The 23,611-nt window shown below is 46.5% G+C and overlaps 2 protein-coding genes across 2 annotated transcripts in view; both read right to left on the bottom strand.

Moving 5' to 3' along the window:
- Window positions 1-748: 748 nt before the first annotated feature.
- LOC146560417 (olfactory receptor 52K2-like) lies at window positions 749-1,744 on the bottom strand. The gene has a single exon (XM_085244537.1). It carries the CDS (start codon window positions 1,742-1,744, stop codon window positions 749-751), a length of 996 nt encoding a protein of 331 aa, XP_085100663.1.
- A 9,498-nt stretch (window positions 1,745-11,242) lies between these two features.
- LOC146560418 (uncharacterized) overlaps window positions 11,243-23,611 on the bottom strand; it is a 358,436-nt gene continuing 346,067 nt past the window's right edge. Inside the window, exons 4-5 of the mRNA XM_085244410.1 lie at window positions 11,435-11,828; window positions 11,243-11,381 (exon numbers count right to left, since the gene is read on the bottom strand). Coding sequence (XP_085100536.1) covers window positions 11,243-11,381; window positions 11,435-11,828 — 533 coding nt within the window. The remainder of the gene's footprint in view (window positions 11,382-11,434; window positions 11,829-23,611) is intronic.

Below are 23,611 nucleotides of genomic sequence, written 5' to 3' on the forward strand. Positions count from 1 at the left end.
CAACTGTCCCATAAGCCCTTTATCCCTGATAGGTCTACTCCTTCACCATCACATTTCCCTTTACCTCCAGTGTTTACTGGTGGGGCTCTGCCATGACGTGCCCTAAACACCTTACAGCCATAGCCTCATTCAGTCACATCAGCAGTGGTGGTGTTGAATGTGGTCCATTCAGACTCGGTGTCCCTGGCCCCAATCAGAATAATGCTGCAAAAGTTTTGCAGGAGGTGAAGATCTCCACTCCAAGGCCCGTCCCAGATCCTCCCAGCACACTTTCATTTTTCATGGCTGTCTGGCATCCTCCTTAATACACCTAGTCCAGGTCAGAGACAGGTGAGTTGGCCATTGCATGTAGTAAAAAATGACAAAATCAACCAATGTTCATTATAGACCAACAGCACAGAAGTCCAGTAACAGAACAACACTTGGCCTCCAGCAAGCCCTTCCTCCCCATCAACAAGTTTCTCTGTTATTGCCAACATTAAAAAATGAGGTACCCCAACTGGACAACAGAGTTCCCAGGCGGGATATTCTCCAGCACCCAAGAACTCCCAAAAGCAAAAATTTGGTGCATATGAGCAGAACCCAGTTTCAAAGCAGCCGTCTATAATCTGAAACTCTGGGATGGTTCCAAGGTCCTGTTTCCACTTCAGAGTCTGAAACTACAGGCATTAGTTGTATAAAAAAAAGTATGTTTGCATAAAAGAGGTTCATGAAGATCATATAAACCAAACCCCACAGAAGAGGGGCTTCATGATTTTTCTTTTCCAGCAGACGAAACCTTCGCAGTCATTATTTTCTTTGCTCTGTTTTTGAAAATTCTCAGAAAGCTGTCACGGATTTCTTTGGTTCGTACTCCGTAGATGATAGGGTTGATTGTTGCTGGGAAAAGGATGTACATGAGTCCCATGGAATTGTTGATATCTGTTGGTATGGGGATGTTCAGGTTGTGAGAGAGGAAGGTGATGCTGCCCACCAGGTAAAAACACATCATAACAATGAGGTGAGTGCTGCAGGTGTGAAAAGCTTTCCTGCTGTCTTCACCGGATGCTGCCGATCGCAAGACCACGCTCAGTATCTTCATATAGGAAAAGAAAATAATTGGTATGTCAGCTCCTACAAAGCAGATGATGACAGCAAGGCCAGCTGCACTGCTCCGGCTTGTGCTGTCACACGCCAGGCTGACCAGCGCCATGTGGTCGCAGTAGCAGTGCTGGATTACGTTGGAACCACAGAACTGCAGAGAACCTGCCAAACCTACGAGCGTCGCCATGATGGAGACGCTGCGCACCAGCGTGAAGAGCACTAGCCTCACCAGCATGGAGGAGTTAATTATTTCATTGTAGCGCAGTGGCCGGCAGATGGCGAAGTAGCGGTCCAGTGCCATTGCCAACAACAGGGTTGACTCCACTGAGGACAGGAAATGAATGAAGAACATTTGAGTCAAGCAGCCCACCAATGAAATCTCATTCCAGTCGAACAGAAAGCCAAGGAGCATGTTGGGGATGATGGTTGTCACAACCAGGATGTCAACAAAGCAGAGCGTGCAAATGAGGAGGTACATGGGGCTGTGCAGTCTCTCCACGCTGCAGATGACGTACACCAGCAGCGAGTTTCCGAGCAGCACCAATAGGTAGGAGGCGCTAAATGGCAGCGCCAACAGCCGGCGGTGTTTCTGCAGCGAGGGAAACCCTCGTAACACAAATGTGCAATGGGAGAAGTTTCTGCTTAGCGGTGCTTCCAACATGGCTCTGGCTTCACCTGCACAGAGACGGCCACACAGAAACAGTCAGCACCACCGTCGCCGAGAGGACACGGGGACTTATCCAAATGCAGTTCTTGCCTGCTAAAATTTTCCACTTCTTCCAAACACAATTACATTTTTAAGGCTGCTGAAAAGATTGCACACACAGTGAGCATACTTCATTTAAATTGGCGGTGGGCACCTCACCGCGCAGTCTGCCTTTACCGACATGTGTGAAAGAATCGGCTGTGCTTAAGTTCACTGAATTTTGGTGCTGTAACCGTAGCTGTAAAACAGTGCAGTATTTTTTTCTTTTAAACAGGTTTTTTTTGGTAAATAATGACCAAAAAAAAAAGGGATTTCTACATAAGTAGTTAGTGCATTGGTTCATCTGGAACTTTTGAAAATGTAAACGGAATACAAAGATTTTAAATCTCACAAACTCGTATTTTACTCACAATAGAACACAGAGGACATATTCCTGATATCTAATTTGATGGCAGCAACACGTCTCAGAGAAGTTAGGATGAGGCAACAAAAGGCCGGAAAAGTAAGAAACAGTGAGAGGAACATTTGATAACTAATTGGCAACAGGTCAGTGACAGGCCTGCAAAAAACTGCAATTTCAGAATAATGTTCTTCAGTTCCAAATTGTCTTTGAACGTCTCGTCATGCACAGGGACAAGGCCGATAACTGTGACCTGTACATTACAACATCAGTGCACGGGCTCAGGAACACTTCAAAAGAACCAGCGAGCAGCTCAGCGTGCAGGTTACTGCTCCATCACACAGAGATGAAGCCACGTGTGACCACGATGGAGAAACAGCACCATGTCCTCTGGACCAAAACTCCTTAAAACAGATCTGAGGTCAGACCCATCCAAACATGGAGGTCCTTAGACTGAAGAGGACGAAGCAGAGCCAGGACTGCTGAGCAGCTGGAATCCTCCATCAGACCATCACACACTGACGTTAGAGAGCAAACATGGACCTGTCCTACTTTTACAGATGTGCTGCTGCCATCACGTAAATAGAATAAAATATGGGTTTCTGAGATTTGCACATCGTTGCATTCTGTGTTTCACCTCAAATTAAACTAGTTTCTATTTTTAAATAGCTGATTAAAAGTACTCTGAGTACTTTGAGCAGAGGTGGGACCAAGTCATTGTTTTGCAAGTCTCAAGTAAGTCTCAAGTCTTTATCCTCAAGTCTCAAGTCAAGTCTCAAGTAATGTCAGGCAAGTCAGAGTCGAGTCTCAAGTCACTGGTGTAAAAGTCCGAGTCAAGTCACAAGTCTGAAACTTTGAATTTCAAGTCCTTTCGAGTCTTTAAAAAAAAAACGAAAAAAAGCATGTTGCAGTTATGCTAAATGTAAATATTAGACCATGTAATTTTAAAATCTGTGTTTTTCTCAACACATGACAAAATAGTGAACTTAGAAAATATACACAAATTGTGAAATTGCACCTCTTTAAAATGCAGCTCAATTAAACCTAGCTCCAAGAATAATTTTCACCGACAGTTCTGAGATAAGCTGCATGTTATTCTTGGATGCGCTTGTAGGACCGGCTTTGAAATCGCATGACAAAAATATCATACATAAATAAATGATTTTTTTTTTAAAAATATCATTTAAAAAAAAAACTGCATCACCAACGTAGCCTGGACAACATTTGCTAGTTAGATGAAGTCAGCTATCTCATCGTAGCATATTTATATGCATATTTATAATCATACGGTTCTTGGAGTGAGTGCACACACTCATGAAGTTTAGTAACTTCAGGTCACTGCAACAAGCCCAGGTACAGTTTACCGACGGATGGGTGCAGGACCTTGAAATGCACCATGTAGAAAGTAAAGACCATCGTACGTATCATAAGTTTACCAGTCTCACAAATTGTCTTCATAAATACACATTCGTTAACCGTTTATTAATATAACCTTTGAGCTCAACGGTAATTAATTAGTAGTGGAAATAATTTCTGGTAGCATCACAGAAATGTAGCAGTGACAATAATACTGTATGCTGTAATCGTACTGGGCAATTAGTGATACAAAAAACCTGTTTTATCCTGTGAATAAAAGTATATGTTTTTGTCAATGTACCATAATAACAGAAGCGAAACGCAATATTGTGTCAGGACAATTCACTATTTATGCACAATAAATAAAGGAGCATAGCGCGACAATTTCTGTTCAGCGCCAGACTTGCTTGTAACCTATATCACCAATTATGTTATGAAAATGACGCATTAACTACAACAGCAGACTGACCTTTGTGGAAATGCTTGGAGCAGACTAACCTGTGAGCTGGAGTGTTCTGGGACGTTATATTTGATCTTTGAATGGCTGCAATCCAGGACACCCGTCGCGTCTTTGTTACTTCGGAAACATGGCTCGAACAATTTCTCTTCAACGACGTAATCCGATAACAACCGATCTCTTTACCCGTCGGCTTCCCGTGGCTGTCATGCGACCGGCTATTGCAGTTAATAATACAACAGCTTCTTGATATTTTTGTGTTTCTTTTTATCGCTGTATAACTGATTTTAATTGAAAGCCTGCGTGCGCTAGTACCTCTTGCCACGAGTTCCCAGAATCCTTTGCGGTTCTACCCGTGAATGACGTCACATTTTCAATCTCTATATAATATGCATGTTAAATTTTATATTTGGGGTAAAATATCAAGTCTTTTCAAGTAAACCGGTTCAAGTCCAATTCAAGTCCCAAGTCATTGGTGTAAAAGTCCAAGTCAAGTCACAAGTCTTACAACATTTTTTCAAGTCAAGTCTAAAGTCATAAAATTAATGACTCGAGTCTGACTCGAGTCCAAGTCATGTGACTCGAGTCCACACCTCTGACTTTGAGAACTGTCTCAGTGTTTGGACTCTAACCAAAATATTTTTTTAAATCCAAACACTGGTTTTAAAAAGCAAACAAAAGCGAGAAGAAAGAGAAAACAAGATCTTTCTTACCTGCAGCGCTGGTTTAACGTCAGGAAAAACCCGGTCTTTTCTCAAGTCATCTTATAGCCAGTTGCTCATGTCCCACTGAAAGGCTGACCTCAAACACAGCACCGCTGTGATTGGCTCAAAGCAGCTTGTGGCAGTGTAAAGGTCCCTGAGCCCATCGGTCTCCGGAGGTTTGTCAGGGTGTGGGTCTGTTAGGACAACGAGCAGAGACATGTGGGACAACCTGACGCGACTCTGAATCTGGTGATTTTTGTGCACACGCACTTCTGACGTGTTTTTCACTGAATACCAGATTCAGTTTTTTTTTTAAAACTCCAGCGCAATGTCTGTTTTATAAGGCCGATACATATTCTGATTCTCGTGTGATAAACACTGAGTTAACAAACTTTAAGTTAAGTTCCTAATCACATTTTATGTTTGCTAGCATGTGCAAAAATAAATAAATACTTAAATGTTCTTCAGAAAGAAAATAACTATTATATAAGTGATTATATCTTTCCTCCTACGATGAAAAGCTGCAGCGTGATATTATTTCCTGCTCTGATATTGAATTCAGAGGAGCGCAGATGTTTCCTCTGAGGTTTATCTAATTTGACTGTTGCTCCTTCCTTCAGGTATTTCATCTGTATATTTGTTCCCATTTTCCTTTTGAAGCTAATTGGTCCCGAGGTCAGTACAACAGAATTTGGCTTCCTTTGAGAAGAACACAGGGATTAATTATCGGGGCTGCTTAATTGGCTCTTTCTGTCACACTACTGGGAATCTCAGAGCTGCAGCTCTAATCAACACCGGCCTGAACACCATGTGATCATGCAGAGACCAAACATCAGAAAAATGAATAAGTTGACATATGAGCATAATGAAAGGCCAAAGATAGTTTGGATAGAGTTTGATGGCGTTAAGATGACTTTATTAAGACAAAAGACAAAACAACGATTTACCTGTTAGCATGCATCGAAAAATCAATAACCAAATATAACTTCAAGTTTATTAAAAATGATAACAGCTTAACATTAAATGGTTTTTCTACCAGAACCTCAAACAACAACATGCGATATTTGATGTGATCTGATGCTATGGTGTTCATTTCAGGACATCCTCAGGTCTCAGGAAAAACGCCATCTAAGCCATCTTATGTTTAGTGAAAGTATTAAAGTTCGCTGCTGTTTGGTTATTGTAGAACATCTGACTAATATTGTTCGTTAATGCTGCTTTCATATACCTGTTCCAAGTAGTACGCTGTGCACGCACGCAGTGAGACAGCGCGAAGGTGAGACCCGCCCCCCCGCGGGAGTGAAGTTGCTTACATGTAATGGCTGCTCGGTTACGTAGTAAAACAAAGCTTGCTAGTAATCACGAATCCAGAGTCATTACTGAACATAAAACATGGTGTCAGAAGTTGTGGTTTGGTCGTGTGCTACAGCCCTGCCGAGCTGTCAGGCTAACGTTTTCTCAGCACTTTGCGGACGAAGCAAACAACCAGCTAGCGTTGCTTGGCTATCGTAGCAAAGGCTATTAAGCATCAACGACCACGTCAGACGGATTCCATAGGCCAGAACCTTTGGTGTTCAGTGGAAACATCGCCGAGAAGTGGTGTGTATTCGAGCAGGAATACGACATATTCATAGCTGCTGCTCATTCCGATAAGGATGTTCGAACTAGAGCGTTCATCCTGCTAAACCTGGCCGGCTCTGAAGCCATCGAGCGGGAGTGCGCCTTCGTTTATGCACCTGCTGTGCACGTGGGGGAAGGAGAACACAGACGATTGGTGACCGAAGCAGAATCGAGAGAAGACCCGGAATGTCTCAAGTGCAAATTTCGGGAACTGTGTAATCCCCAAACAAACATAACAATGGAAAGGCACAAGTTTAACACCAGAAACCAACGACCAGATGAAACAATTGAGTCTTACGTGAGCGACTTGAAAAATAAGGCAGGCAGTTTCAGATTTGGCCAGCTTAAAGACGAGCTATCAGAGACAGACTCGTTTGTGGTATAAATAGTGACAGCATGAGAAAGCAACTGCTGCGCGACAGTGACCTAACTTTGAGCAAAGCAATTGAAATGTGCCAGATATTCGAGCAGACAGATCAACATATAAAACTCTAGCAGCTCCAAAACAAATTGTCACGGTCCGGGTCAGCGGCCGTGTGAAGAGTGGAAAGGAGGACTCAAATGATGATCCAAGATGGCGCGGCCACGTCCAGACGCCTTCCTGACCGCTCCGCTCCGACTATCCACTTTTCTTGTTTTTTACTTATTTTTTGCTCTGGTTTACATCCCAAAATCCTCTAGTCTTATAGTATACGACAGCGGATCACTTGTAAACATCGGTGCCAAGGTTGCACATCTAATCATGGACACTTTTAAACCTGACCCTTCCTGGCCGCCAGAGATTCTACGCGGCGCGGAGAACAACAAAGGATGGGCCGCTCATCCGAGGCGCAGAACAAAGAAGCGCCGGGGAAAACGCGCTGGTATTAGGAACAGACTGAGACAGCAGGCGCATCGCGCACCACTGCCCAGTATCCTACTGGCCAATGTACAATCCATGGAGAACAAGCTCGATGACCTAAGAGCAAGGGTCACCTTCCAACGTGACATGAGGGACTGCAACATTCTGTGCTTCACGGAGACATGGCTGTCCCCCACCGTGCCGGACCAGGCCGTAACTCTGTCGGATTCATTCTTTGTGCTCCGCGCGGACAGAACGGCAGAGTCGAACAAAACCAAAGGTGGAGGAGTGTGTTTCATGGTAAACAGAAAGTGGTGTGATGCCAGGAGTATTTCTACTCTCTCCAGCGGCTGCTCGCCACATCTGGAGTTCCTGAGCATTAAGTGCCGCCCTTTCTATCTGCCCCGTGAGTTCACCTCAGTCATCGCCACGGCGGTCTACATCCCACCCCAAGCGGACACAGGTATGGCTTTGTCCGAATTACATGATGTGCTGAGCTCGCTTCAAAACAAGGACCCGGGCGCAGCCCTCATTGTAGCAGGAGACTTTAACAAAGCGAACCTCAGACAAGTCATGCCAAACTTTTACCAGCATGTCTCGTGTCCAACGAGAGGGGATCGGATTTTGGATCACTGCTACACGCCATACAAGCAGGGCTACAAAGCTGTCTCACACCCGGCTTTTGGGAAGTCTGACCACAACGCCATCTTCCTCATTCCCCAGTATAAACAAAGCATACGGAGGGAAGACGTGACCACGAAGGAAGTAAAACGGTGGACTGCCCAATCAGAAGCTACGCTACAGGACGCACTCAACGACGTAGACTGGGACATGTTCAGAGCATGCGCAGTCGACATCAACGAGTTTACGGAAGTAGCAGTATGCTTCGTCAATATGCTAGCGGAGGAGATTATCCCCACTGCGAGAGTCACCACATTCCCAAACCAGAAACCGTGGATGGACAGATCGATCCGCACTGCAGTAAACGCCAGGACCGCCTCCTACAACGCGGGTCTCGCCACTGGCGATATGAGCGCCTACAAAGCGGCCTCATATGGCGCGCGGCGCGCGGTGAGAGATGCCAAACGCCGGTACCGGGAACGTGTGGAGTCCCGCTTCCACCAGGGCGACACACGGAGTATGTGGCACGGACTACGCACCATTACGGACTACAAAGCCAGGGACACTGCGCCGATCAATGCCGACTCTGCATTCACCAACGAGCTGAATCGGTTCTACGCCCATTTCGAGGTTAGCCAGGCGGCTAATGCTATCTACCGCCTGACTACCGAGGACAGTGACGTCATCAGCGAGAGACCGGTGACCAGCATCGCGGAGCATGACGTCCGAGCGGCACTGAGGAGAGTGAACACAAGGAAAGCGGCGGGGCCAGACGGCATCACCGGCCGTCTGCTGCGCTGCTGTGCTGACCAGCTAGCAGGTGTGTTCACTTACATCTTCAACGAGTCCCTGGCGAAGTCTGTGGTCCCCACATGCTTCAAAAGATCCACCATCATCCCTGTGCCCAAGAACAGCAAACCCTCATCCCTGAACGATTACCGGCCAGTTGCACTGACCTCGGTAGTAATGAAGGTGTTTGAGAGGCTGCTGAAGAACATCATCTCCTCCTCCATCCCAGACACCACAGATCCGCTGCAGTTCGCCTACAGATCCAACAGATCCACAGAGGATGCCATCGCCCACGTCCTACACACCACTCTCAGCCACGTGGACAAGAAACAGGGTAACTATGTGCGAATGCTGTTTGTTGATTACAGTTCAGCGTTTAACACAATAGTGCCCAGCAGACTGTTCACAAAGCTGAGGGATCTGGGACTTAACAGCCGTCTGTGTGCATGGGTGTTGGACTTCCTCACTGGCAGAACTCAGGTGGTGAGGGTGGGCAGGTGCTTCTCCAACAGCATCACCATCAACACAGGAGCACCTCAGGGATGTGTCCTCTCGCCACTGCTCTACTCCCTCTACACTTCAGACTGTGTGGCCACCCATGGCTCCAACACCATTGTGAAGTTTGCTGACGACACAGTGGTGTTGGGTGCCATCTCCAACAACGATGAGACGGCCTACATGGATGAAGTGAAGAATCTGGCATCGTGGTGCCAGGACAACCACCTCCAGCTGAACGTCAGCAAGACCAAGGAGCTGGTGGTGGACTTCAGAAGGGGTCAGCACAGAGACTACAAGCCCATCATCATCAATGGAGCTCCAGTGGAGAGGGTGCAGTCCTTCAAGTATCTTGGTGTCCACATCTCCTCAGACCTGACATGGGCTGCCCACATTCAGGTCCAGACCAAAAAGGCTAGGCAGCGCCTGTATCACCTACGACAACTGAGGAAGTTCAGGGTCTCTCCAAAGATCCTCAGGATTTTCTATACAGGCGCTGTGGAGAGCATCCTCACACAGAACATGACATCGTGGTTCGGGAACAGCTGTGTGAAGGACCAAAAAGCTCTCCAGAGAGTGATCCGTACAGCAGAACGCTGCTGCAGGATTGCTCTCCCCCCGCTTCAGGACACCTACACCAGGAGATGCCGGACTAGAGCAGCGCAGATACTGAAGGACCCGTCCCATCCTGGCAACAAACTGTTCCAACTTCTGCAATCTGGTAGAAGGTTCCGCATCTTCCGGGCAAGGACAGAGAGACTCAAGAGGAGCTTCTATCCCCAAGCCATCCGTGCCCTAAACACACACACCCGCCCTCTCAAATCATCTATAATTGACTGAGTCAGGACTCTTCCAGACACTAAACCAAGGCACAATGTACATTCCAATTCCTTTAATTTTAAATATGTTTATATTGTCTATCCTGTAAAATAGTCAGATATCTATTCATATTAATGTACAGAATTCACCTGCTTGCTGCTACTACTGCACATTCACCCAGTGTATATACTATATGTGTATATATATATGTGTATATATATATATATATATATATATATATATATATATATATATATATAATGTTCTTCCTCTACACCCCCCCCCCCCCCCCCCCCCCAATTTTTGCACATGTCGAGGAGTGTGTCAGGCTACATTTCACTGTGTGTTATACTTGTATAACTATGCATGTGACAAATAATAAAGAACCTAGAGCCTTGAACCTTGAACCTTGAAATGCAGCACTTACTCAGATATGAAGGCGATTTATTGACAATACCAAACATAAAGTGGAGATGGCAAAACAGAACTAAGGATGAACTAAACTGGGCGAAACTACACAAAGGAGTGGCAAACCTGAACATGAAGGGAGAACAGCAGGGAGAGCACGCAGGGGATTTCACAGGGTATAAACACAGACAACGCGATGAGGAGCAGAGGAAAACACACACTATAAGTACACAGAGAGACACTGGGAAATCACACACAGGTGGGGGAAACAGCTGGACCTGATTAACCTGACGAGACAGGGGAACACTAACACCAGGGACCAATAGAGGGAGCACAAACCCAGAACCCAGTATCTAAAATCCCAAACACAAACCATCCTAAAACAGCCACGAATAATAATGAAAGTAATAACAATAAAGAACATAAACACAAAGTCACTGAGCCATGGCCACAGGACCATGACAGTACCCCCCCCTCAAGGGCCACAGAAACACACCACCAGATCCGGGCGGGCGGCAGGGGGCCCAGGACGGAGGGATCGGGCCATGACCAAAGATGGAGGCCCCAGAGTCCCAAAAAAAGGCACACAAAACTCACAGGGGAGCAGAGTCCGAAACACAGTTCAGGTGGCCGGCCCGGGGCCCGATAACACAGGAGGCCAGGATGGGACAGTTCAGGAGGCCGGCCACGAAGAAGGCCGTGGTGGCGCGCAAAAGGTCCAGGAGGCCGGCCGTGCAGAAGGCAACGGCGGTCCGGGGGCCGGCCGTGCGGAAGGCAACGGCGGCCACTCAGGCGAAGAGGGTCCGGGGGCCGGCTGTGCGGAAGGCAACGGCGGCCGCTCAGGCAATGGCGGTCCGGGGGCCGGCCGTGCGGAAGGCAACGGCGGCCAGTCAGGCGACGGCGCCCGGCCAGTAGCCTAGCCAGTGGTCTAGAAAACGGCCGTTTAGCTCCAGACCCAAACGAGGCCGGGCCAGGCGAGGCTGAAGGCACGGAAGCCGGGGCCGCAGCAGGCGAAGATGATGAAGCTGCCGCAGGCGAAGATGATGAAGACGCTGCTGCAGGCGATGATGCGGACACGAAGGCTGGACCAGACGAGGATGCAGACACGAAGGCTGGACCAGACGAGGATCCAGACACGAAGGCTGGACCAGACGAGGATGCAGACACGAAGGCTGGACCAGACGAGGGTGAAGCTGGGCCGGGCGAGGACGAAGCTGTAGCTGAAGCCGGGCCAGGCGAGGATGAAGCTGACGCTGAAACTGGACCAGGCGAAGCTGACGCTGGAGCTGAAGCTGGACCAGGCGAGGCTGAAGCTGAGGATGAAGCTGGACCAGGCGAGGATGAAGCTGGACCAGGTGAGGCTGAAGCTGAAGCTGGACCAGGCGAGGATGAAGCTGGACCAGGTGAGGCTGAAGCTGAAGCTGGGCCAGGCGAGGCTGAAGCTGAAGCTGGGCCAGGCGAGGATGAAGCTGGGCCAGGTGAGGATGAAGCCGGGCCAGGTGAGGATGGGTCCTCAGGCTGAGGTGTGGCTGTAGCAGGCGGTAGCACTGCCGGTGGTGGTACTGCAGGAGGCGGTGCTGCAGCCACAGGTGGAGAAGCAGCCACAGGAGGCCGGACGGGCTCCTCGGGCCCCCCAGCCGACGTGGCAGCCGGTGTGGCATGAGGCCGGACGGGCTCCTCGGGCCCCCCAGCCGACGTGGCAGTCGGTGTGGCATGAGGCTGGACGGGCTCCTCGGGCCCCCCAGCAGGCGAAGCAGGAGGCTGGACGGGCTCCTCGGGCCCCCCAGCAGGCGAAGCAGGAGGCTGGACGGGCTCCTCGGGGCCCCCAGCGAAAACAGCCGCAGAACCAGCGGGCACCGGGGCCTCCGGCACACACAAAACAAAACCAGTAGGCACGTGGGCCTCCGGCACACATGAAACAAAACCAGTAGGCACGTGGGCCTCCGGCACACATGAAACAAAACCAGTAGGCACATGGGCCTCCGGCACACATACGGAGGGCTGCAGCTGCGCAGAGCACTGACCCTGCTCAGGCAGTGACAGCCCGGTGCAGTTCACAGCTGGCATCTTGGCCTCCAGGGGTCCAGAGTAAGCTGAGGGCAGTAACCCAGCCTCTGAGGAAGCCCCGGAGTGAGCAACAGTCTCTAATGTTGCCAGCTTTTGAGGAACAGGTCCGTTGTAAAACAGTTCATCTCCCTGCTTAGAAACAGCGGTGGAAAAACAGTGTGAATATTGTGACTCAGCCATTAACTGAACTATGGGTTGTAGCGATGCTAGCGGTGGTGGTGGCTGAGTGGCTAACTGGAGCGGCGGCAGAACAGGTAATTGTGGCCTTAGGGAGGCTAACGGTTGAGCTACAGACCGGGAAGCTTGTGGCTGGACACAGAACTGAGCCGGAGAATGGCGAAAAAGTCCTGGCTCAGAAGGGGCGGCAGAGACACAGTCTGTCAGTTTTGCAGAGGGTTTGTAGACGCCCACTTGGGAAGGATCCGTTACCACGAAGGTAGGTAAGCGATCCATACTGTCTCTCATCCCGCTCTGAATAGCCCCAGAAAACAAAGTCCCGGAATCTGGGGAAGCCAAAGCGTCCCGCTCCCTCACCGCATCGGGCTGCTCGAAAGGGAATGCAGATGGGGGGTGAAGTCCAAGATCCAAAAGGAGAAACTCCCGCTCCCACGAACAAAGCGAGCCTAGAAGCCATGGGAGACCGGTCACCAGACGCTGTAGCCGCCTCTCTATAGCGCGCTGGGACGTGCCACCCGGGTTTTCCAGCCACAGGTCGATAAGCTCCTGTGTGGCATCGATTAGATTCTCCCGTAGCTCCTTGGACGGGTTAAGCGCTGCTGGGTCCATCTCGTGGTCGCGTCGTACTGTCACGGTCCGGGTCAGTGGCCGTGTGAAGAGTGGAAGGAGGACTCAAATGCAGCACTTACTCAGATATGAAGGCGATTTATTGACAATAATTGAGTTTCAAGATGGCGCCAGTGTGTGTGGCTCGCCGTCTGGCTCTTCCTCTGTTGTGTTTGCTTATGTTGTTTTTTATTGCTAGAGTCAACCCTCTTTTAATGTACAATCGCCAAAAACTTTTGGACCTCCGACTAGTTGCCAGTGATCTTACCAATACAACTTATAATGGACATAAGGCGTTATCTCCATTCCTGTCTGGGATACCAGCTAACCTCTGTCGGACCCTGGCCCCAGCCTCCCGGCGAAAGCGTTTCAGACGCCGGGGCAAACGTAGCGGTCTACTCGTGAAACTTAAGGCGTACTTGGTGCGCTCTTCTCCGGCTCTTTGGAACGAACGTGGATCGGTACCTTGTCATGCCTTTTCTCCGTGCTCTCTGGAGCCCATCGATGCCTGGCTGGTGCCCGTTGTTGGCTCGGATCAGATGTCCCAGCCACGAAAGATTTCCCCTCATCTTCGTCAGCACGGTGCGAACCTACAGAACCTGCGGCCGCTGCGTCGGGTCTCGCTGTCAGCCACGAACACGCTGACCTCCACCAGGTTTGGATTGGTGAACACTAGATCGCTGAGTAATAAAACTTTTATTTTAAGGGATTTATTTACGACCCAAGGACTGGATTTCCTCTGTATAACTGAGACATGGTTGAGGGCCGGTGAGTCCAGCGCTTTTACAGATCTCTTACCTGATGACTGCTGCTTCTTAAACTCTCCTCGAATATCAGGCAGAGGAGGAGGACTAGCGGTTGTTTTTAAGAAGCAGTATAAATGTAAACCACTGCCATTATTAACCTCACCTAGTAGCTTTGAACTGAGCATGTTTGAGCTAGGTCGGTCTCACACAGTGCTCTGTGCTGTGGTTTACAGACCCCCAAAATACAATAAGAACTTCTTAAATGACTTTTCTGATCTGTTGGCTGAAATTATGCCAAAATATGATCATGTCCTTATTATTGGGGACTTCAATATTCATATGTGCTGCCCTGACAAGCCAATGGCAAAGGACTTTTTAAATCTTATTGACTCTTTTGATCTTGTGCAACCTGTGTCTGTGCCTACACAAAAATATGGGCACACGTTGGATCTTGTTTTAACTCACAATTTACCTGTCTCTAACTTAGAGGTTTGTGATGTTGTATGGTCAGACCATAGGCCTGTCCTGTTCGAGGTTTTCCTTCCTTGTACTAAAGTTAATCTTCCTCCTGTTGCTGCTAGGAGCTGTCGTATTTTTAACCCTTCCTCTGCTGGACAGTTCTCTATTGTTTTTAATCAGAACGGCGGCCTTCCTGATTTCATATGCAATGATACAGAAGAGCTGAGTACGTGGTTTTATTCTGTCTGCCAAACTGCTTTAGATTCAGTGGCCCCCTTTAAGCTTAAGCAAGTTAAAGCCAAATCTGAACCCTGGCTGAATGAAGACACCCGGGCTGCCAGAAGAAAGTGCAGGAGAGCTGAACGTAAATGGAAGAAGGATCAACTTCAGGTGTCATACCAAATGTTACAAGATTACTGGAATTCTTACCAGAAAACTGTAAAAGATGCTAAGAGGAAACATTTCGCTACTATTATTCAGGCAAATTGTCGTAAGCCTCATGTCTTATTTAAGACTATTGACATGGTCCTTCATGCTCCACAGTCTTCTGTCGAGTCTTCTCAGGAAATTTGTGAAAACTTCCTACACTTTTTTATTGATAAAGTGCTATCTGTCAAAGCACAGACTTCCCAGTCCGTTCCCGACCCTTCTACCCCTGTCCCTAGTTCTGCTGTCTTTGACAGGTTCGAGCCAGTTTCCATGCTCTGCTTGCAGGAGTTGGTTGCTCACATGAAGCCCTCAGGTTCCCCTTATGATGCTCTCCCTCCTCGATTTTTCAAAGAGGTTTTTCTCACTATAGCATCAGCTGTACAATCCATTGTAAATAGTAGTCTGTCCTCTGGTGTTGTACCTGTCAATCTCAAACATGCAGTGATTCAGCCTCTACTCAAAAAACCTGCTCTTGATCCTGATATTATTGCGAATTACAGACCTATTTCCAAACTGCCTTTTATCTCAAAGATTCTTGAAAAGGTAGTTTACAAGCAATTAATGTCCTTCCTAGAAGAACACGGTATTTTAGAAGTTTTCCAATCTGGTTTTAAAGCTTTACATAGTACTGAATCTGCCCTTTTAAGAGTTTTTAATGATGTGTTTTTGGCAAATGACTCAGGTGACTGTGTTATTATTGTGCTGTTAGATTTAACTGCTGCTTTTGATACAGTGGATCATAATATTTTTTCCCGTTTAGAGCAGTTGGTGGGTATGCGGAGTGCCGCACTGCAGTGGCTCAGATCCTATTTGGCAGAGCGAACTTTCTCTGTGAAACTAGGGGAGTTTGTATCCTCTACTGCTTCTCTTCAATGTGGGGTTCCACAGGGTTCAGTTTTAGGCCCGCTTCTTTTCTCTCTATATCTCCTACCCCTTGGGTCTATTTTCAGGAAACATGGGATTTCTTTCCACTGCTACGCCGATGACTCCCAGATTTATTTCCCACTTAAAAAGATAAATGGCTTCTCAGTAGACCCGCTGCTCAGATGCCTTGATGAAATAAGGACTTGGATGGCTTTGAACTTTTTACATTTTAATGAACAGAAAACAGAAGTGATGGTTTTTGGTGGCGCTTCTGAGGCCACTATTATAGACCTTGGTTCACTGGCACAGTATGTTAAACCAGTCATCACTAATCTGGGAGTTAAAATAGAGGCAAATCTTAAACTTGAAAGCCAGGTCAGAGCTGTTGTAAGATCTAGCTTTTTTCATTTGAGGGAATTAGCCAAAATAAAGCCTATCTTATCGAAACAGCATTTTCAGACAGTAATCCATGCCTTTGTTACTTCTAGGCTGGATTATTGTAACGCACTTTATTTTGGGGTTAGTGATGCGTCCATTAGGCGCCTGCAGGTTGTGCAAAATGCTGCAGCACGTCTTTTAACTGGAACAAAAAAGTTTGAGCACATTACCCCTATTTTAATTTCACTCCACTGGCTACCTGTACATTTTAGGATTGTTTTTAAAATTCTCTTATTTGCTTTTAAATCTCTTAATGGCCTGGCCCCCCCCTACCTCTCGGAGCTACTACAACCATATACACCTGCCCGTTCCCTTAGGTCCGCCAATCAGCAACTCCTTAAGGTACCGAAAACTAAGTATAAATTTAAAGGTGATCGTGCTTTTGCTGTAGCTGCTCCAAAGTTGTGGAATGATCTGCCCTTGCATGTTAGGCAGGCCTCTTCTCTCTCTGAATTTAAAAGTCTTCTTAAAACATATTTATTCGCTGAAGCCTTTGGCATTGATTAGAGGGGTTGACTCAATTTGTTTTAACATGTTTCAATTTATTGTATCTATTTATTTTATCGTATCTCATTTTAATTTTCTTTACGTATGCTATTAACATGTACAGCACTTTGTGAAACTCTGGTTTTATGTTAAAGTGCTTTAGAAATAAAGTTGGTATGGTATGGTATGGTATGGTACAATACCAAACATAAAGTGGAGATGGCAAAACAGAACTAAGGATGAACTAAACTGGGCGAAACTACACAAAGGAGTGGCAAACCTGAACATGAAGGGAGAACAGCAGGGAGAGGACACAGGGGATTTCACAGGGTATAAACACAGACGACGCGACGAGGAGCAGAGGAAAACACACACTATAAGTACCACAGAGAGACACTGGGAAATCACACACAGGTGGGGGAAACAGCTGGACCTGATTAACCTGACGAGACAGGGGAACACTAACACCAGGGACCAATAGAGGGAGCACAAACCCAGAACCCAGTGTCTAAAATCCCAAACACAAACCATCCCAAAACAGCCACGAATAATAATGAAAGTAATAACAATAAAGAACATAAACACAAAGTCACTGAGCCATGGCCACAGGACCATGACACAAATGGCCGCAAAGGTGGATACCTTGCATCACATTATAAAGAAAAACATCTACACAAAGTCAAGACGAAGACAGGCAATGAGCGTGCAACACAACCAGAACATAGGCCCGCTCACGCAATAACAAACTGCAACAACTGCCACGAGGCAAAAAGAGACAAATGCCCAGCATATGGCCAGCAATGCCATAAGTGCCAAAAATGGAATCACTTCCAGAAATGCTGCAAGTCATCACAAACACGGCAATTCAAAAAGAGACCCGTTAACCACATTGAGATGCAAGCGCCTAGCAGTGATGAGGAAATGTTCTATGTGAATGGAATTAATATAGACACTATAAACCCCTGCTTTCCATACAAGAATGACATTTTCACCATGGTGCATATTAATGGAAAACCCATAGAGCTCAAGGTGGACATGTAATGTCATGCCGGCTGACCTTTTTGAACAACAGAGACAAGATGAAAAACTCCTGCCATCACAGAAAACTAAACTGGTGGCATATGGAGGAGAGGAAATTCAAACAACTTGCACCGCGACACTCTCATGCCACTCTGCAGGAAAGGAATACCCTCTGCAGTTCTTCGTAGTGAAACGAGACGTATAACCCCTACTTGGCTTACCAGACTCACTCCGCTTACAATTAATCACATTGAACAAAGAAGTCCACCATGTATCCAAGGATGTGGAAAACACCTTTTCAAAAATCTTCTTAGAGTATTCAGACCTCTTCAAAGATAAACTTGGTAAGCTTCCGGTTACCTATTCCATGAAAGTAGTAAAGTAGTAAAGCTTGCACGCAAAATACCAGTTCCAATGCAAGACAAGGTTAAAGCAGAATTAACCTGCATGGTCGAGTTGGGTGTGATCACCCCTGTCACCGAGCCAACAGAATGGGTGTTGTCTATGGTGGCGACCCACAAGAAAAATTCAGATGACATCAGACTCTGCATCGATCCAAGAGATCTAAACAAAGCGCTGAAACGCCCGCATCACCCTATGGGTACTATAGAGGAGGTAGCCACCCAAATGCCTAACTCCAAAGTTTTTTCTGTCGTGGATGCGAAATGCTCCTTTTGGCAGATAACGCTCGACCAAAATTCATCCATGCTCACGACTTTCAGCTCTCCGTTTGGCAGATTCCGCTTTCTCAGAATGCCGTATGGAATAAACTCAGCCAGCGAGGTGTTCCAGTGTGCAATGGAGCAGATCTTTGCTGGATCGTCGACGACATAATCATCAGCGGAAGAGATATGAAAGAGCATGAACAGAATCTCAGAAAGGTACTCGACCGTGCAAGGGAAGTCAAGCTGAGACTCAATCCTCTAAAGTGCAAATTCTGTCTCATAGAAGTCTGCTATGTTGGTCACGTTTTCACAAGCAAGGGCTTAAAGCCTGACCCAGCAAAGACTAAAGCAATTAAGGAGATGCCCACACCTGAAAACGTCATAGCTCTCCAACGCTTCTTAGGGATGATTAATTACCTAGGAAAGTTCATTCCTAATTTCAGTGAGCTCTCAGCCCCACTTCGGGAGCTAACGTGCAAAGACATTCAGTGGTACTGGCTGAAGCAGCATCAAGATGCATTCAATGCCTTAAAACAGAGCCTAACAAGTCCACCCACTCTCAGCTACTACGGCGTCCAGAAACCCGTCACGCTAATGTGTGATGCCTCGCAGTATGGACTTGGGGCTGCATGCCTCCAGGAAGGCGCCCCGATCGCCTACTCCTCTCATACTCTGACGCAGACCGAAATGCGCTATGCACAGATCGAGAAGGAACTTCTTGCAGTTGTATTCGCATGTTCCAAGTTCAATGATTACATCTATGGAAAGCAAATCCAAATCGAAACCGATCACCAGCCGTTAGTCACTATCCTCAGCTCCAGCCAGACTGCAGCGCATGATGCTCAGACTGCAGAAGTACAACTTTCAGATGGTGTACAAAAAAGGCTCGCAGATGTACCTCGCCGACACTTTGTCCCGTGCTCCCACAAGCTCGACAGATCAGCACAGTGATGAAACAGCAGACTACGAGATCATGTCGATCCAACAAATCTCTTCTTCTAGGCTGACCCAGCTGAAGGAACACACTGCCTCTGATCCAGAGCTACAGAAACTGAGCACTGTCATAATGAGAGGCTGGCCTTGCAGACAAACTCAGCTGCCCACAGAACTTCGTCAATACCACCCATATCTGGATGAACTCACCCTAGAAGATGGCATTGTCATAAAAGGCCTGAAGACAGTGATCCCAAAGTCTTTGCAAAAGGATTATATTGCCATCCTCCACAGAGGGTACCCAGGCACAGAAGCTACTAAATGCACAAAACACAATGACTGAAGCTACTAAACACAATGACTGAAGATATAGAGCAAGAAACAACTGCGTGTCCGGTGTGCAACAGCACCAGACCACATCAACAGAAAGAGCCACTCAAGCTACATCCAGTGCCGGACTTACCCTGGTCAACCATCGCCACTGACATCTTTGAGTGGAATGGTCGACATCACCTGGTTGTAGTCGACTCTTACTCAGGTTGGTTCGAGGTAGACTTGCTTCGTGACCTAACTGCCAGCACTGTCATTACGAAGCTCAAAAGACACTTTTCCGTCCATGGCTGCCCGCACATAGTAATATCAGACAATGGCACCCAGTTCACTAGCCAACGCTTTGCAGACTTTGCTTCGGACTGGGACTTTGTTCATGTGACAAGTAGCCCACACTATCCGCAGGCCAATGGACTGGCTGAACGTGCAGTTCGCAGTGCAAAGCAGCTGATGGAAAGGTCAAAGAGAGATGGAACAGATGTCTTCCTCAACCTACTCAATCTCCGCAATGTGCCACGAGATCACACACTAGGTTCTCCAGCTGAAAGGCTGATGTCAAGACAGACGCGCACTACCCTACCTGTGTGTAAACGTCTGCTCATTCCCAGCCCCAAAAGCAACAGAGCTGTTAAAACAAACTTAGTTCACAAGTGCCATGCACAAAAGAAATACTATGACAAGTCCAGCAGACCCCTCCGTCCCCCCATGCCAGGTGAGGTTGTGCGGATGCAAATGCGTCATGGACATGACTCCTTAGGGACTATCAAGGAAGCCTGCACGGAACCCAGCTCATACATCGTCCAGTCAGGAGGCGGAGAGTACAGGCGGAACCGAAGGCATGTCCTCCCAGTCCCTGAACCGCCACCACAACACGGAGATTCCCGTGATGATTACACCGCGGCCCAACCACCAACCACAAGTTCCCCACAGCACATCCAAAGACCTGTGCAACACACTGAAGAACAAACACATAGCCTCACACAAAACTTCACACAAGCCCCTGTCCAGTCCCCCTGTCGCCTGGCAAGTAATGCTTACATTAGGTTACATTACATTACAGTTTGGGAGAGTCTGCAAGCCAAACCCCAAGTATGAACACTAAGACATAAGAGATGGACTGTAACATGAAAAAAAACCTCAATGGACACTACATGTGACGTGATGTTAACAAGGTTAAATGCTCACTATGTTCTTACCAATGACACAGTTCCAGGTGTGAAGTAATTCATTAATGTCCAGGCTAGAATGCTATGGATTAGGATATGTTGCTAATGTATTATTGCTAAAGATGTTGTTAGTCGTTTATACAGTCCTAAGCTAAAGAAAGGGGATGTAGAACATCTGACTAATATTGTTCGTTAATGCTGCTTTCATATACCTGTTCCGAGTAGTACGCTGTGCACGCACGCAATGAGACAGCGCGAAGGTGAGAGTGAAGTTGCTTACATGTAATGTCTGCTCAGTTACACAGTAAAACAAAGCTTGCTAGTAATCACGAATCCAGAGTCATTACTGAACATCAAACAGTTATATTTTTTACATCTTAGTACCATAGCTCAAAGATACAGAGACAATTAAGATCACTTCAACATGATAGTTTTGCTTAATAAGCTTTGCTTAATAAGAAAATATATTTCTTTAGAATTTATATGATTCACTCAATCCTCTTGCTTTTGTAGTAGTACATTTATTAAGTGTCGCAAGTGTTGCCCCCCCTGGTCTGACAGGTACCTGGGAGGGGTGCGATCCTAGATCCCGCAGCTCAACAACATATATAGAAAACCCACTACAACTGAAAACGTTGATTAGCATTGCGACGGTACTTGAAACTCACTTCTCCCGCTAGCCAGTCCATTAGCTTAGCACAAGGGTCGACAACCTGCGGCTCTTTAGTCCTTATACTGCGGCTCCGCGTGGTTTGGGAAAATAAATTAGAAGTATTTAGCTGAAGTGTATTTTTTTTGTATTAGTTCTTTTTAAACTTGTAGTTCTAAATTGAAAGATTATTTTGATATTGAAATATAAAATGAAAATTATATTTTATTATTTTTCGTCGCTCAAAATAAGCGTCACACTCGCTGAAGTCGGTATACTCGCCGAAACACCTGCATTTATCGAGACTTTCAACCCCAGGTAGGCCAATTATGGATCTTGGGATCCACATTATGTCAGCAGCCGTGAACTATGTTAAAAACAAACACGCTCACGCCTCACAGACGACAGCTTACAGTTACAGTCCCGTTGTAAACATATCACGGCAGACCCGACGATGTTTGCATGAACACGCTTTACAGCTTCTCTTTATTGACCACTTTTCACACACGGTTGCTGTACGCACACAGCCGGCTGTAGCTTTGCAGCTCACAGCCCGACACACACTAACACAACAGCATAGATAGCACAGACTTTAAGGTGGCGAGGCGTGATTGTGGGTGCAGCTCAGGTGCGTCCGCCTCCCCTGCAGCGGTACCGCAGACCAAGCCCCACCACACACATTTACCATGTAAAATACATATAAGTAAATAAAAAATATTTATGCAGAATTTTGCAAATATTTATTTTTCATTTTTTTAGTAGCATAGTGCTTTTTTCCAATTATTTTTTAAAATTCAGGTCAAGGCTCTGCTGTGCTCCAAAAGCCCAAAGGCGATATAAGGCTGGCGGCTCACAACAGTTTTTCTTTGCTACATGGATCATTTAGTTCAGCTGGGTGTCTTTGCTTTTTGTTATATTTCTTTAAGAGTTCAAAATGTGTTCATTACATAAATAAAATGTAATTTTCTCTGTAGCACTTCATGGATTTCATAAGCAACACACCTTAGTTGTTCACACAAAGCATTAAGGTAAAAAAAACAATATATACAGTGTTATCTTCATTTTAGATCCCAGTGTTTTCTTTTGCGTGGAAACTGTGTCCAAATGGCTCTTTGGGTCTTAAAGGTTGCTGACCCCTGGCCTAGCACAACCACGTTCACATCACGATCTCATTCTAAGCACAGTACTTCAGCATTACTTAACTTACAACGTTATACTTTCATTGACAAGTTCACAACAGTCTTATTGCTTCTACTGTGTTACCTTTTAGTCATTTTGAGGACTAGTAACCCACCTGTGTATTGAAATAAAGAGGCACAGATCATGAACTTGTTTACAGTTCAACTGCAGGATTTATTCTGCAGATTTGCCTGAAGGGGGGTTCACGATCCTCCTGAGCACTATGCGCCACCTAGTGGTATTTGTAAGTAATGCCAGGGAAGATGTAAAGTGTAGTGGGAAAATACTGAATCAGCAATGAGACATAACAAACACAGAAAAACACAACTGGGGTGTTCTCTTTTTTTTCCCTCTATGAAGACATGAACTGAACTAAAATCCCCATAAGTCTTTTTATCTCTTAACTTTTTTTAAACTATTAGTTTAATCCAGATTTATTAACCACATATTTAAACTTAAACACACATGTTAACCTTTTACACTCTCCCCTATTTTTATTTTTGTCTCCTGACACTTTTCATGTTGAGGGATGTATGTCTCTAGTTACTGTGGTTGAGTGTAACAGTTGTCCATGTATGGATGTGGGTATGTGAAGTATGGGAGTGGAAGAGTACTGGGAATACTCTGGAGAGGGTATGTGGGCAGGAGAGAGTTCACCCCTGCGTTCCATTGCTGGTATGATGGTTGTCCCAGGGTGTTATAGGTGAACATCTCTCTTCGCCTGGCAGTGCGCTGTGATCTCCTCGCAATTTCTATTTCTTCTTGTTGTTTATTCCCATCAGCTGTTGGGTTAGGTGGTGGCTTGCTACGCAGGTCTGGCTCAGTGTGATGTTTGTCTTCCAGTGCAATGTCCTCAAAAGCTCTGTAGTGTGCCTGCGGTACATTCTCATCCTGATCTGGGATGTTAGTTTCCTCCATGACAGAAGGGTGGAATTCATGAGCTGGGGCTCTTAGTCTTTGCTCAGCCTGAGGATGATGCACTGTCTGTGGTTGTTCTTCCTTTCAAAATCTCAGCCTTTAACATGGAATCTTTTGGTAAGAGTATTCTTCATCAGAACTGTCTGTGTTTTGGTCATGTGTGTCAACAACTGCCGTTTT

This window comes from Mchenga conophoros, linkage group LG14 (assembly GCF_057382185.1).
Source record: "Mchenga conophoros isolate Kocher_MC1m ecotype Shallow Benthic linkage group LG14, M_conophoros_male_GT1.1, whole genome shotgun sequence".
Classification (NCBI taxonomy): Eukaryota; Metazoa; Chordata; class Actinopteri; order Cichliformes; family Cichlidae; genus Mchenga; species Mchenga conophoros.

Bases quoted from the DNA above. Each gene is read 5' to 3' on its own strand.
- LOC146560417 (XM_085244537.1), bottom strand. From the start codon at position 1,744: ATGTTGGAAGCACCGCTAAGCAGAAACTTCTCCCATTGCACATTTGTG.